At 39.6% G+C, this 14541-nt stretch overlaps 1 protein-coding gene across 3 annotated transcripts in view; it reads right to left on the reverse strand.

Annotated features, from left to right (window-relative positions):
• Slc9a7 (solute carrier family 9 member A7) overlaps positions 1-14541 on the reverse strand; it is a 194680-nt gene that overhangs the window by 97099 nt on the left and 83040 nt on the right. For all 3 annotated transcript variants that reach the window (XM_029534384.1, XM_029534383.1, XM_021188219.1), the window contains exons 2-3: positions 9240-9439; positions 3978-4055 (exon numbers count right to left, since the gene is read on the reverse strand). In XM_029534384.1, the coding sequence (XP_029390244.1) occupies positions 3978-4055; positions 9240-9439 (278 nt within the window). The remainder of the gene's footprint in view (positions 1-3977; positions 4056-9239; positions 9440-14541) is intronic.

The following is a 14541-nucleotide window of genomic DNA, read 5'->3' on the forward strand; positions in this document are numbered from 1 at the left end:
GGAGGAGGAGGAGGAGGAGGAGGAGAAAAGTGGAGCAGAAGTACCACAAGTTCTAAGGGGTCTCTTCTATGGGGAAGATGGTAGTGTAGCAGTAGATCTGCCCAATCTAGGCGCACAGCATGTATTCATATTAATTGAGTTTTGTTTTCATTGCCTGGGCTTATTTGGGTTGGAGATTTACCACAACAAATTGGTGCCCAATGTATTGATTTGAACTCAATTAACCTGAGGTAAAAATTTATTGCCCCCCCAACCCCTGAATGGGGCTTGGGCAGCAATATAGGATGCAGCAGTGTAGATTCGAAGCTGACTGGGTTTGAGGGGCCTACAGAGAATGGCAGAGAGGCATATATGCCTGAGAAAGCGTTTCTATGTTTGATTTCCAGTATCCTTCACTCCCCACCCTCAAACAGGGACACAGACAACACCTGTCTTTCTGAACTCAGGTCTTCCTGTGAATAAAGACAACTCAAGAGACAAAGGTACAAAGGGCTCCAGACCAGGTAATTCATTGATATAAAGAGAGAGATATATCCTTTTGATACTTAAAGATGGGAAATTTCACCTGTGGTTCGGAACTAGATAGGGAATATTAGTCACTGACTCCAAGTAGAGAGAACAGTGATAATCGCCTGCTATGAGCAGGTATTAATTAATAGAAGACTGTGGCTCCAGGTAGAGAGCATAATAGATAGATATTATAATAGGTATTAATTAAATAAAATCTGTGGCTCCTGGTAGAGAGCAAAACAGACGCTATAACAGGATGACTGCTCTAGGCAGAGAGCTTAACAATTAAAAACTATCTGCTTCCTATAGGCAGATATTAGTGAAAGTTTGAATTAATTGGTTTAAAGATGGTATAAAGATATATTGCTCTAATAAGTCTTACAGGATACTCATATTCTGTCAAACATGGGTTCCATGGGAATTTCGGGTTAATATCCTGACATGACAAATTAGAAACGCCTAAATAGGCTAAAATGTATGTGATTTTGAGTGTTGTGATTTTTTTATTGTTCCTCTGGGACAGAGGGCAAGCTACAGGTTTTCCTAGTTACAGGCTGAGGGATATGCTGATTTGGGGAAAAGGTTTTGTCTTTGAGTTTTTGGAAAAGGTGATTAAGGTATTTACACCTTCCACAGTTATATGGATCAGATTTGATAGAAGGAGAACCCCTGAAGAACTAGATTCCAGAGAATCAAACAAATAGGTTATATTGATAATACTAAAATTTTGTTTTGAGATTTATATATTACAGAATATACAGCCTTGGTGAATTTCATCACCAGACATGCTGAACTGGCTTACCAGAACTCCTGATGTCTTGGTTTTTCATCCTGATCCAGTCAGGACACAGACATCAGAGACTAATACCGTCTAAAGGCCAACAAACTCCCCCATTTCCCTACCCTTTGCCCTCCCTTCAAAATATCACAAAACCCATACTCAGCTTGAAGAAGTTATGAAGAGTCGTCATCCCAGTTCCCTAGGCTTTGGGACTGAGGGTGGTTATTATAGGTTGTCTTTGATACTAAAAATTTTGAAGTACAAGACTTGAACCCAGTCCTTCTATTGCTATTATTATATACAGATCTGAGATGTTTAAGCCTGTGTGTTAAGGGCCAAATAGGAAATTCATGGCTCTGAGTTTATTCTTAGGGTGTTTTCAATTATTTTAATAAGAAATGGCTAAGAGTAGGTAACAGAGAACAGTCCAGATTACTTCACATGGATAGTTGGTTTTCAAAAACATCAGAAGTCCACAGAATATGATGTTTAATGTTATTTATTAACTTGTTGTTGAGACCAGTCTGCTCCTGACAGCTTTCCCTGTCTTGATTCAAAGAAGAAACTGAGCATCTTTGAGGTACTCCAGTTGTGGCAAAACAGCCACTAGGCAAGAATTGCCTCATTTCATCTATAGACATAATACTGTCCAAAGGAAGGACACAATTACAGGTTAGGACAGCTTGATTCTTCCAAGACAGGGTGGGCTAGTCCTTAATATTCCTGTTTCTCTATGTCTCTAAGATGACCCTGGCCAGTACACTGAAGACCAATGATCCAACCTGTTGAAGGAAGGGACTGTCCAAGTGATCAACAGTCTGTACAAATTGGCTAGTTTTGGAAGCTGTGTTAGGCTTCCTATATGTTTTCAGTTAATATCAGTCGTTCTTGGATTTCTGATGGGGTTGAAAAACTACATAGTATCCTAGCCAACCCAGGCTTTTTACTTGGAGAGGAACAGATTTGAGAGGATGGTTTTCAGATGGCATTCATTCTAAAGCCAAGACATAGCCAGGTGCAGAACTATAGTCTTTTAAGTAAGGATAAATGCCAGAGGGTCTATTTAAGAAAGATGATGGACAGGGTGTTAGGTCTCTTGTACTACATAAATTACAAAATAGTAATAGTTGTGTTCAATTATATCTGAGATAAAATACTCTTTTAATTGGACGGAAAGGGGGAAGTGTTGCGGATAGCCCTGCAGCTAATTCTGTTCTCCTGTGAGGGGCTGAGAACAAGGAATGAGTCAGCACTCAGGCGACTTGCTATGGTGGGAGAACTGGGTTCTGATGATGCCAAGTAACCTTGGTTTCTGTTGCTTATGTTATGCTTGCCTCCTGCCGTCTGGTTATCTCTAGTGCTACCTGCCCTTGCTATATCTGACTGGAGCCTGTCCTTTCTGTGATCCTGGTTGAATCAGAACTCCTCAGAGTTCAACTGTCTCTGTGATCCTGTGATTCTGGGATCCTATGATCCTGAGATCCTGGGTATGTCAGAGTTCCTGGGAGTCCAGCTGCCTCTGGGACCCTGAGACCCTGGGATCCTGTGTTCCTGTTATCCTGGGTATTTTAGAGCACCTGGGATTAGAGCTTCTTCTGGGTGTTGTGGGACTAGCTGCAGAGTTCATGCCCATAGACTGCTCAGGGCACTGGCCCAGACCAGAAGGAATCTGTGCCACTGGTCAGGCAGAAATCCTGGGTGCCTGGGTCCCGCTGGTCCCAGTTACTTCCAGTGGCAGGGCAGATGTTGTGTCCTCCTCACCTCTGATCCTATGATCTGGGTGTGTTAGCAGGCCTCATTTTCTATGGTATGGGTATACTACAGTTTGTTTAACCACTACAAGCAGGAAGGCCTTTTGTTTACTTTAGTGTTTTGTCTTACAAATCAGATAGTATGAAGAATGAGGCATAGGTTTTTGTGTGAACAAAAGTTTATGTTCTTGTCTAGAAATCCTCAGCATTGAAGCTGTTATGCCTTAAGAGGGTTGGGGGAGGGCATAAGGGGCTTTGGGGGTAGCATTTGAAATGTAAATGAAGAAAATATCTAATAAAATAATGCCTAAAAAAAGACACCTTCAACTTCACTTTTACAAGAAGCTATTATGTTGTTTCCCAAAGTGGCTGCAGCACGTTACATTCCTGCTGGCAGTTTGGAAGAGCTCTTATATTTTCAAACAAACAATTCACTTATGATGAGATCTATAGTTTCTGAGTGGGTACACAACATATAAATCTGAGAGTTTAAGGGGAAAACTAGAAATTATCCAGGTCAACACTGAGACTTCTGTTTCCCCAAAAAACAGTCTAGACTGGAAACCATTGAAAAGAACTCTTAAAAATTATGATGAGGCTGCTGAAGTGTAGCTCTTCACAGTTGATGGCTTCTGGCAAGGGTGCAAGTGTGGACAGACTCCTGGTGCAGTTTTCTCTAAGGGGCAAACCACTGGGAGTTTGACCATGCTCCAGTGAGTATATGGGCAACCCAAATTAGACTTGGTAGTTTTTCCTTTTTCTTCCCTTCTTCTTTTTCTGGGTGTAGGTCACATGCGAAAGGAGGGCTGCTAGAAGGACTCGTAGAGTCCTCCAAGTGATCCGGTACATTATGTGAAATTCCCAAATAATAAAAAAATTACATTGGGGAACAAAGGAGAAAATTCTTAAGCAATCGTTAACAAAAATGCTCATACCTTCTTTAAGCTGTATCCAGCATGGAAAATAATTGGAGGCAGCAGAATGTTGAAAAATACCTCTGGATCAAATGTTACCTGAAAGTTTAAAAAAGGAAAAGGTAAAATTTGAGATAAAGCTCAACTGGTTGGATAATATTTATTTAATATGGGAAGCCATTGACTAAAGTGCCTCATTTTAGAACCAAAGCTGCCAATGTGTTAAATCATCACATCAGATAAGTCAAATTTACCTATTGACTGGCATGTTCTTCTTGCCCATGGCTGCCCCCAGCACTTAAGATTCCAGTACTCTGTTTTAATACATATTAAGTCACAACAGTTTGAGGCAATTTGAGGAACTCACAGGCAGCTGCTGCCAATGTTTTTCAACAGAAAATAAAAACATCTTGATTTTCATCACAGATTCATGAAGGCTTAATTGCAATTAAAATGTTACGAGTTTTTATTAACTTCCCTTTTGTAGACCTAATTCTATAACATTTAAGTCTCTTTTGAGGGAGCACCCTTTGGAAATACTTCACATGGCCAAGACCAAGTTATCAGTGAGGTCAGCCGCTTCTTGGTCATCAACTGAAGTTGATTGCTGTTGATAAAAAGAAGCTCACACTGACACTTCTACACAGCCAATAATAGTACAGCCCAAAGGAACTTAGCATTTATAAAAAGGCAAAACTTGGGGGGAGAGGTAGGAGTAGGCTAAATATTTAAAATGACTAAGTGAAATAAAATCAATTAATCTACCCATGTGAATAAATCTTTAATATTGATTTCTTGCCTATCTTAGAAATCATCCACATGAGAGACACGTAATCTTTTTTCCTTAAATTTTTTATTATTTAAATACATTTTATACATCAGACATATTAATAATATTGAGTATTTTGAGGATCAAATAATAGATAAAAATTTGTTCAACTTTTATATTCATATCCTTTCATACCCTAAAATATCATTAATGAATATTTAATACCATCCATAACTAAGGATCCTATATCTAATGTTGAATACTAAATTATTTCAAAGCACACAAAATATTCTTTGGGAATTAAGCATAGTAAAAGAGCATAAAATATTAAAAATGAATCATTAAGGAATATATTCAAAAGCCCTTATATGATACTACCTGACATAGTGAGAGAGTATTTAAAACACATTATAACAGTGTATACATTGTCTAACAATCAGTTTACTTAAAAAAGATTATCAGTGTTTCTAGGAGAGAAATTATTTTATCAGTAAGTATATTTTAAATATTTCAAAATAGCAAAAATTCTTTGAAGTTAAACATTAAGAAAATGCTAATTTCAAGCACAGTGAGAAAAACTATCACTAATATGTCCATGGTATTTGTAGAACATGATTATAATATTTTGAACTGTTAATATTCAACAAACAGAATAATTATTTTAAGATATATTTCATTGTTATGTCTCCCTTTTCATTTCTGATTTTATTAATTTGGATACTGTCTCTGTGCCCTCTGGTTAGTCTGGCTGAGGATTTATCTGTCTTGTTGATTTTCTCAAAGAACCTGCTCCTGGTTTGGTTGATTCTTTGTATAGTTCCTTTTGTTTCTCCTTGGTTGATTTCAGTGCTGGGTTTGATTATTTCCTGCCATCTACTCCTCTTAGGTGAATTTGCTTCTTTTTTGTTCTAGAGCTTTCAGGTGTGCTGTCAGGTTGCTAGTCCTTTCTACACTTTCTTTTTGGAGGCACTCAGGGCTATGAGTTTTCCTCTTACCACTGCTTTCATTGTGCCCCATAAGTTTTGATATGATGTGTCTTCATTTACATTAAATTCTAAAAAGCCTTTAATTTCTTTCTTTTTTTCTTCCTTGGCCAAGTTATCAATGAGTAGAGCGTTGTTCATCTTCCATGTGTATGTGTGCTTTCTGTTGTTTTTGTTGGTATTGAAGATCAGCCTTAGTCCATGGTGATCTGATAGGATGCATGGGATTATTTCAATCTTCATATATCTGTTGAGGCCTGTTTTGTGACCAATTATATGGTCAGTTTTGGAGAAGGTACCGTGGGGTGCTGAGAAGAAGGTATATTCTTTTGCTTTAGGATGAAATGTTCTACAAATATCTGTTAGATCCATTTGGTTCATAACTTCTGTTAGTTTCACTGTGTCTCTGTTCAGTTTACTTTTCCATGATATGTCCATTGCTGAGAGTGGGATGTTGAAGTTTCCCACTATTATTGTGTGTGGTGTGATGTGTAAAGCTTTGAGCTTCAGTAAAGTTTCTTTTATGAATGTGGGTGCCCTTACACTTGGAGCATAGATATTCAAAATTGAGAGTTCATCTTGGATAGATTTTTTATCTTTGATGAGTATGAAGTGTCCTTCTTTATTTTTTGGATAATTTTTGTTTAAAAGTTGATTTTATTCAGTATTAAGAGTGATTACTCCAGCTTGTTTCTTGGGACCATTTGCTTGGAAAATTCTTTTCCAACCTTTTACTCTGAGGTAGTATCTGTCTTTGTCACTGAGGTGGATTTTCTGAATGCAGAAAAGAGTTGAGTCCTGTTTAAGTAACCAGTCTGTTACTCTATGTCTTTTTATTGGACAATTGAGTCCATAGATATTAAGAGATGTTAAGAAAAAGTGATTGTTACTTCCTGTTATTTTTGTTGTTAGAGGTGGAATTATGATCACATGGCTATCTGCTTTTAGGTTTGTTGAAAGATTACTTTCTTGCTTTTTCAAGGGCACAGATTCCCTCCTTGTGTTGGAGTTTTCCCTTTATTATCCTTTGAAGGGCTGGATTTGTGGAAAGATATTGTGGAAATTTGGTTTTGTCATGGAATATCTTGGTTTCTTCATCTATGGTAATTGAGAGTTTTGGTGAGTATAGTAGCCTGGGCTGGCATTTGTGTTCTCTTAGGGTCTGTATGACATCTTCACAGTATCTTCTGGCTTTCATAGTCTCTAGTGAGGAGTCTGGTATAATTCTGATAGGTCTGCCTTTATTTTACTTGACCTTTTTCCCTTACTGCTTTTAATATTCTTTCTTTGTTTAGTGCATTTGGTGTTTTGATTATTATGTGACTGGAGGAATTTCTTTTCTGGACCTATTTGGAGTTCTATAGGCTTCTTGTATGTTTATGGGCATCTCTTTCTTTAGGTTAGGGAAGTTTTCTTCTATAATTTTATTGAAGATATTTACTGGCCCTTTAAGTTGGGAGTCTTTGCTCTCTTCTATACCTATGAATTTCATCTTCTCATTGAGTCCTGGATTTCATGGATGTTTTGGGTTAGGAGCTTTTAGCTTTTTGCATTTTCTTTGACTGCTGTGTCAATGTTTTCTATGGTATCTTCTGCACCTGAGATTCTCTCTTCTATCTCTTATACTCTGTTGGCGATTCTTGCATCTATGACTCCTGATCTCTTTCCCAGGCTTTCTAACTCCAGGGTTGTCTCCCTTTGTGATTTCTTTAATGTTTCTATTTTCATTTTCAGATCTTGGATAGTTTTATTCATTTCCTTCACCTGTTTGATTGTGTTTTCCTGTAGTTCTTTAAGGGATTTTTGTGTTTCCTCTTTAAGAGCTTCTAGCTCTTTACCTGTGTTCTCGTGTATTTTCTTTAAGGGAATTATTTATGTCCTTCTTAAAGTCCTCTATCACCATCATGAGAAGTGATTATAGATCCAAATCTTGCTTTTCTGGTGTGATGGTGTATCCAAGACTTGCTATGGTGGGAGAACTGGGTTCTGATGATGCCAAGTAACCTTGGTTTCTGTTGCTTATGTTCTTACATTTGCCTCCCACCATCTGATTATCTCTAGTACTACCTGCCCTTGCTATACCTGACTGGAGCCTGTCCTTTCTGTGATCCTGGTTGTATCAGAACTCCTCAGAGTTCAACTGTCTCTGTGATCCTGTGATTCTTGGATCCTATGATCCTGAGATCCTGGGTATGTCAGAGTTCCTGGGAGTCCAGCTGCCTCTGGGACCCTGAGACCCTGGGATCCTGTGTTCCTGTTATCCTGGGTATTTTAGAGCACCTGGGATCGGAGCTTCTTCTGGGTGTTGTGAGACTAGCTGCAGAGTTCATGCCCATGGACTGCTCAGGGCACTGGCCCAGACCAGAAGGAACCCGTGCCACTGGTCAGGCAGATTTCCTGGGTGCCTGGATCCTGCTGGTCCCAGTTACTTCCAGTGGCATGGCAGATGTTGTGTCCTTACCTCTGATCCTATGATCCTGGGAGTGTTAGAGTGCCTGGGAGTGGATCTTTCTCTGGGTGTTGTGTAACCCTTTTTTTTTTCCTGAAACATTTTTGCTACTCCATAGTCAAAGGAAAAACCATGCTTGAACCATGCATAGTGGTGGTCTCTAGCACTTTGAGGCTGAGATAGAAGGACAATGGATTTGAGATTAGCCTGAGCTGTGTTTTAAGATACTATCTTAAAAGAAAATGAAATGAAATTTTTAAAATTGAGAAATAATCCTTAGACTTAAATTCTAAAACAAGTCCTCCTGCGTTTGAATATTAGGTAAGACTTTAGCATCAATCATTAATATGTGTAAGCACTCATATATTTTTAGACTATGTCAAGAAAGCCATGGAGAACTAGGAATTGCATTTCAGAATATTGACTAAGCTAAAAGGGAAACTAATATTTTTTAAGAGATAAGTGTTGTGTGGTGATGGTGCATGCCTTTCATTCCAACACTTGGGAGGCAGAGGCAGGTGGATGGATCTCTGTGACTTTGAGGCCAGCCTGGTCTATAGAGCTAGCTCCAGGACAGCCAGGGCTTCACAGAGAAACCCTGTCTTGAAAAACTGAAATAAAGATATAAATGAAGGAAAGAGGAAAGAAAGAAAGAGAGAGAGAGAGAGAGAGAGAGAGAGAGAGAGAGAGAGAGAGAGAGAGAGAGAGAGAGAGAGAGAGAGAGAGAGAGAGAGAGAGAGAGAGAGAGAGAGAGAGAGAGAGGAAGCTCATTTCTAAGCTCATTTCACAACAATGAGTAAAGAAGTGATACTGTTGAAGAAACAAGGCAAGGGATAACACCAACATGTCACACCATCAGTAGCCCATGCAGGCTATAGGTCCTAGCCAGTAAAGCTGGTTGCTGAAGCAACAAATTTAAAATCTGGCTCCTCCTTCTAATTCTGATCCCGAAGCACCCTACAAATTTGTAAACCAGAAATGTGACAGATATTCCAGTAGTTTGGGAGAATTTCTCTCCTTAAGGTCAAGATGAAGCCAGGGGATCAACAACCTTGTCCCAGAAAGCCATGGTATCAACTCACCTTCCTAAGCATGTCATTCTGCTCCACATTGTTGATCTTGCCAGGGCTGATTTCTCCTTTCAGAGTATATTCAAAGAACTTCCCACTGACATTCACTAATAAAGTGCTAAAGGCTCTGTCTTCCTGAGTACAGCTGAGTGACTTGTCATGACCACTGGTAGCAGGGGTGCCATATCTCAGGATCACTCCAACGATGAGCCCTGAAGTAGGGTGACACACATAAAAATAAAATTAGTCCTGGCTTACTGTGTACTCATTTATGGAGGTGCAGTCTTGCAACTGGATTAAGCCTGCCCACTTTTCTGAAATACCCAGAAAAATCCATTTCCCCCTTTCTTTTTTGTCTCTTTCAGAAACTGACCAGAGCCTAAGTATGCTTTCTCTGCTTGACCATTCTGCAAGCTCCACACCTTGTGGGTGACAGGTCCACCACTACAGCCTTATGTGCTACAGTCCTGGGAGCCTTCTTGTTCTCTATCAGCATCACCATTTTTTTTGGATGTTTCAGAGATGGATCTGACAAATGACTACAGGTAACCAATGGGAATAGATCCAAGATGAAATATTAGGCTTTCTCGTGGAATGTAATGAATATAATGGCTAAACTATTAAATCACAAAAGGAAAAAGAACGAAAAAAAATGTATGCTTTCTCTGGTATACTTTTTCACTCTTTGTCTGAAACTACCTCCCTTTTGCCATATGGCTATGTGCCGAACTTCCATGCCTAACTCAAAAGGGCACGGGTTTCTCTCTTCCTCTTCTCCAGCCTCTGGGTAGATTTCTAGATTGCCTATCCTAGAGTTTTAAACATTAACAAATTAATCACTGAACTTTTAAAAAGTCAGTCATGTGGCAGAACAGAAAGTATGGAAGCAACACATTGCTGATCTGAGTCCCTTAGCCACTAGAAGGATTAAATAGAACAGTGGTTAATATGGCCACATAAACAGACTCAACCCCGCTTCTCTTTCATCTCTCATTTCTGAGGCTTCTAGTAGAGACAGATGAGGGAGGGAGAAAAGTGTAATGTTTTCTGCCCAGAACAGAATGAGGAAGGACCACTGAGCCTTTGTTTTTCCCCATAGTATCTTTCAAACCATTCCTACTGTCATCTGTTCTGGAGGACCAGGCCACTGGAATGTTTAATTGATACAAATGTAACATGCTTTGCCACACATACAAATCAGAGTGGGAGGAGGGAAAATGTTTTCGCTTAAGTCATTCCAAGCACTGAGGATCATGGAGAAAGTAATTATACCCGCTGGGGGGCTAGAGGTTGTAGTGTAAGCTTAAGCAGTCATGATTCAGGGGCTATTTCTTGAGCTACAAATTTAAAATGATGTTCTTAATAATCTCATCCTGACCAATTATGAAACAACCTTAAAGGTATAAGAAAAGTCAGACTTCATTTTAAAAAGCATCTTTACCATTACCAAAAAGAGATGCCTAAAAAACAAAACAAACAAAAACAAAGAAGCCCATAATGCAGATGTTTCCAATTACCCAGTGAACAGGCAAAAGACAAACACTTCTTCAGTGTCTACCAGGTCTTACAGCTAAATTTCAATTTATTTTATTCCCATGTGGTAACAAATCAGATGATGGTGGAGATGGCCAGCCAGAATTTGCTCAGCCCTGCTCTGCATGCTTCTCCACTGCAATGTCATGGCTATCTTAGTCTTGCTTTCTGAATGTCTGTGCTGGTAAGTAATGTGAGCTACCCACAGCAGGGTGGCTGCTGGTCACATTTCTTTTTATTTTCCTGATCATCTTCATTGCTGCTCTAGCAAAGCCTGATATATTATTGGTCTCTTTCAGTTTTCATTCATAGGAGGTTATGAGAACTCTGATAAATGTCTAGGGGTCCTCTGCATGGAGCAGGAAGGAAGTATATCATGTATACAATTGGTCCTAAGGTTTCAGAGCAGTGAACAAACCCTCTGCTATGGAACACTGCTCTGCAGGTGTGGTATGGAATCAAAACAGTTGTGATTACTCACACAGGATTTAGGCCTACAAACATACCTTTGTAGAAGCTGCCCCCTAGGATGGATGGATGGATGGATGGATGGATGGATGGATGGATGGATGGATGGATGGAGATTTTATATATATGCCAGTAGAATTGTTTCTTTGCTCTGCTATCAAAGTCCTATCTAAAGTGAAGAAAAGTCACATTTCTTTCTCCCCATTTACATTTTTCTGCTCATTCTCTTGGTGACTATGTGGAAAGTCCCATGACCTCTCATGATTTACAGTGTGCTGAGCATTTGCATCCAGCAGTAGGACTCCACCAAGAGCCTGCATCTTTGCTTCCTGTGCACCCTTCTCTCCTGTAACAACACAAAACTCTATAAATGTCCTATCCTGTTTGTTGCAAGGATGTTACTTAGGGGTTATTATTCTCTGGAAATCTAGTAAACAAGTTACATCTCTTGGTATTTTGTGGGTGAAACCATATACATATGTATGTATGTATGTATGTGTATAAGAGAGACACCAAGACAGAGAGACTCTGTGTGTGTGTGTGTGTGTGTGTGTGTGTGTGTGTGTGTGTGTGTGTTTGAGAGAGGGGGAAGAGGGAGGGGATAGGGGAAAGAGAGAGAGGGAGAGGGAGAATGAGAATATGCAAGGGCATACATGCAAATCAGAGAAAAAGTTTGGGTGTCAGTCTTTGCCTTGTACTTTGAGATGGGACCTGTCTTTTTATTGCTGCATTTGTCAGGCTAGCTGGCTTTTATACTTCTGGGTAATTTTTTTCTCTCCACCTCTCATTTCCAGAAGCACTGGAGTTATAGATGCACCAATGGGGATTTGAACTCAGATCCTCACACTTGCTTTGCCCACTGAACCACTTCCTCAGACCACTATGCTTCTTATATTGAACCATCTTATTGCTTCTAAACTTTCATCACAGTAATATTTTTGTGCCTATGGTGCTATGCTGAGTGTCTCAGCTTTGTTGCTCACATTTGAGAGCGTGTTGACAATAACTAGGATCAGCTGTGGTAATAGTGCTTCCTTCCAAAGCTGCTGGAAGCACTGAGGGCAGGGGGGTAGAGACTGCTTGATCCTCTCAGGGCTTTTCTCCCCCAGATTTTTATAATGTCCCTTATTTAGTCTTATTTCAGTCCTTGGTCAGACAATTATGTACTGATGAAGAGTTACTTGACAAAGCAGTTCCACAGATCTTCAGCATTTGTCATGATACACAATGGTCTGTACTACCTGAAGGTGACCTATCACAGAGTTTATATTAAACAGTATTTACAGAAACTGTTTACATTAGAAGTTGCTTTACATTCCTCATGGTTTCTTAACTTTATTTACATCCTCATCAGATAAGAAAGTAAAGCATACTCATAGGTCCTCACAATGAATACTGACAAAAGATGAGGTTTAGGGGCTGGAGGGATGGCTGAGTGGTTAAGAGCCTGTTCCAGAGGAACCAAGATCTATTCCCAGAACCCACGTTGTTGTCAGGCAGCTCACAACTGCCTGTAACTTCAGCTCCAGAATACCCAATGGCCTCTCTGGCCTCCACAAGTACTTATACACATGTTGCATGCACCGGTGCGCGCGTGCGCACACACACACACACACACACACACACACACACAAGTAAAAATAAACCTTTAATAAAGGGAGGCATACAGTTGTATACAAATTCTTCAATTCCAGGAAATGTCTAGATTCATTAGCAGATGCTGAATATTGAGTGGTGTTTAGCAAACTTTCCCTTTTTTGCTCTGAGTCCAATGCACCCATATTAACAAAGGGAAGCAGTGAGAGGAATGATGCTGTCGTTAAACATAGCAATACAAGCTATCACAGCAAAAGTAAATGGTTAACCCCATCCTGAGGATCTGACCTAGCCAAGTCCCATAGTATACTGCTCTTCTCTGAGTAACTCTCCAAACAATGTAGATTTCTATTTACCATCATCACTCCCCATGCTGTGATACTAAGTTTACAATGCACATTTTCTGATTGAAGAAAGAGCAGGATACCAGGACTGCAGAGGGGTAATGTTGTTGTTACTGCTGTTTTGCATTTGAGAAAATGAATTCTAAAAAACTGGAGACAACATTATTAACAACACAGTTTATTTGCTGGATCTGGATATATCCTCTGATAGGAAACTGTGAAAAGGTCATAACTGCAAAGACTTAAAAAATACGTAGGGCATTTTGTTTAAAGCTCAAAAAACTCAGTACTCATAAGAAAATGCAGGGAGACACATAGGCACTTATCCTACTGACTGTACAGAACAGTGCTCCAGATGACAGAGAGAAGTAAGCCCATGTCTGTGGAAAAACAGCATAACAGACAGCAGTGGAGGAACAGAGGGTCACTGATTTCACAGGCATATGACAAACATCCGGAAATAATTTAATTACAACTTTTACAGAAAGCAAATATGGATGGAATTTAACATTCTGTTTGGCTGAAAGCAAAAGGACAAAAATCCAAGCCTCTATCTTGTGGGTATGAAGAAAACCTACTTCCCCACTGTCTCAGCCTGCTGAACTAAAGCTGTAAAACTGCCAGCTCTTCCAACTTTAAAATAGAACCAAAGGACTATGAACATATATAGACAGACATGTGTGTATGGATATCTTATATCTGTGTTCATTAGTAGAATAAGAAAGGAACATGAGCCAAGTGTGATTGCAATTCCAGAGGGTCATGAGGATGCCAACCCCCATGAGTATGAAACCAGTTTCTCTCTGTGGCTAAGCTGTTGAGAGAATAGATGAAGAATGGACATAGAGAGAGGTATAATTCTAGACAGCCATCCACCAGCTATATTATAAAAATGACAAAATTAATAAGACTTCATTAAAATCAGGAGAGGAATAGTTGCTGGAATGTACTGTTCTCTAGTCTGACCTTCCATTTCCTTATGCATGCTACTGAAGGTGAAGGGTTATCAGTTTGGTTTGGCCACTACCATATAGTTGTATAGAGTATCATAAGGATTGTTCTGAGTTCTAAAGCTTCATTTGACATAATAAGAAAAGAAAGAATCAAGTCACAAAGGATTTGAAAATAGTGATATCCAGTGTTCTTACACTGAAATGGAAAAATTCCAAGAAGCTATTGGACCAGCTAATCTGGCATGTCCAGGAGCAAACAAGAGACACTGCCACAGACAAGATGGAAAGCAAAGACCCACACCTGAACCTGAGGTTGTCCTCTGGAATCCATATATTCAGCATGCACACCCATCTACAGTAGCATACATGTGTGTTCTCTCTCTCTCTCTCTCTCTCTCTCTCTCTCTCTCTCTCTCTCTC

Source organism: Mus pahari, chromosome X (genome assembly GCF_900095145.1).
Source record: "Mus pahari chromosome X, PAHARI_EIJ_v1.1, whole genome shotgun sequence".
Taxonomy (NCBI): Eukaryota; Metazoa; Chordata; class Mammalia; order Rodentia; family Muridae; genus Mus; species Mus pahari.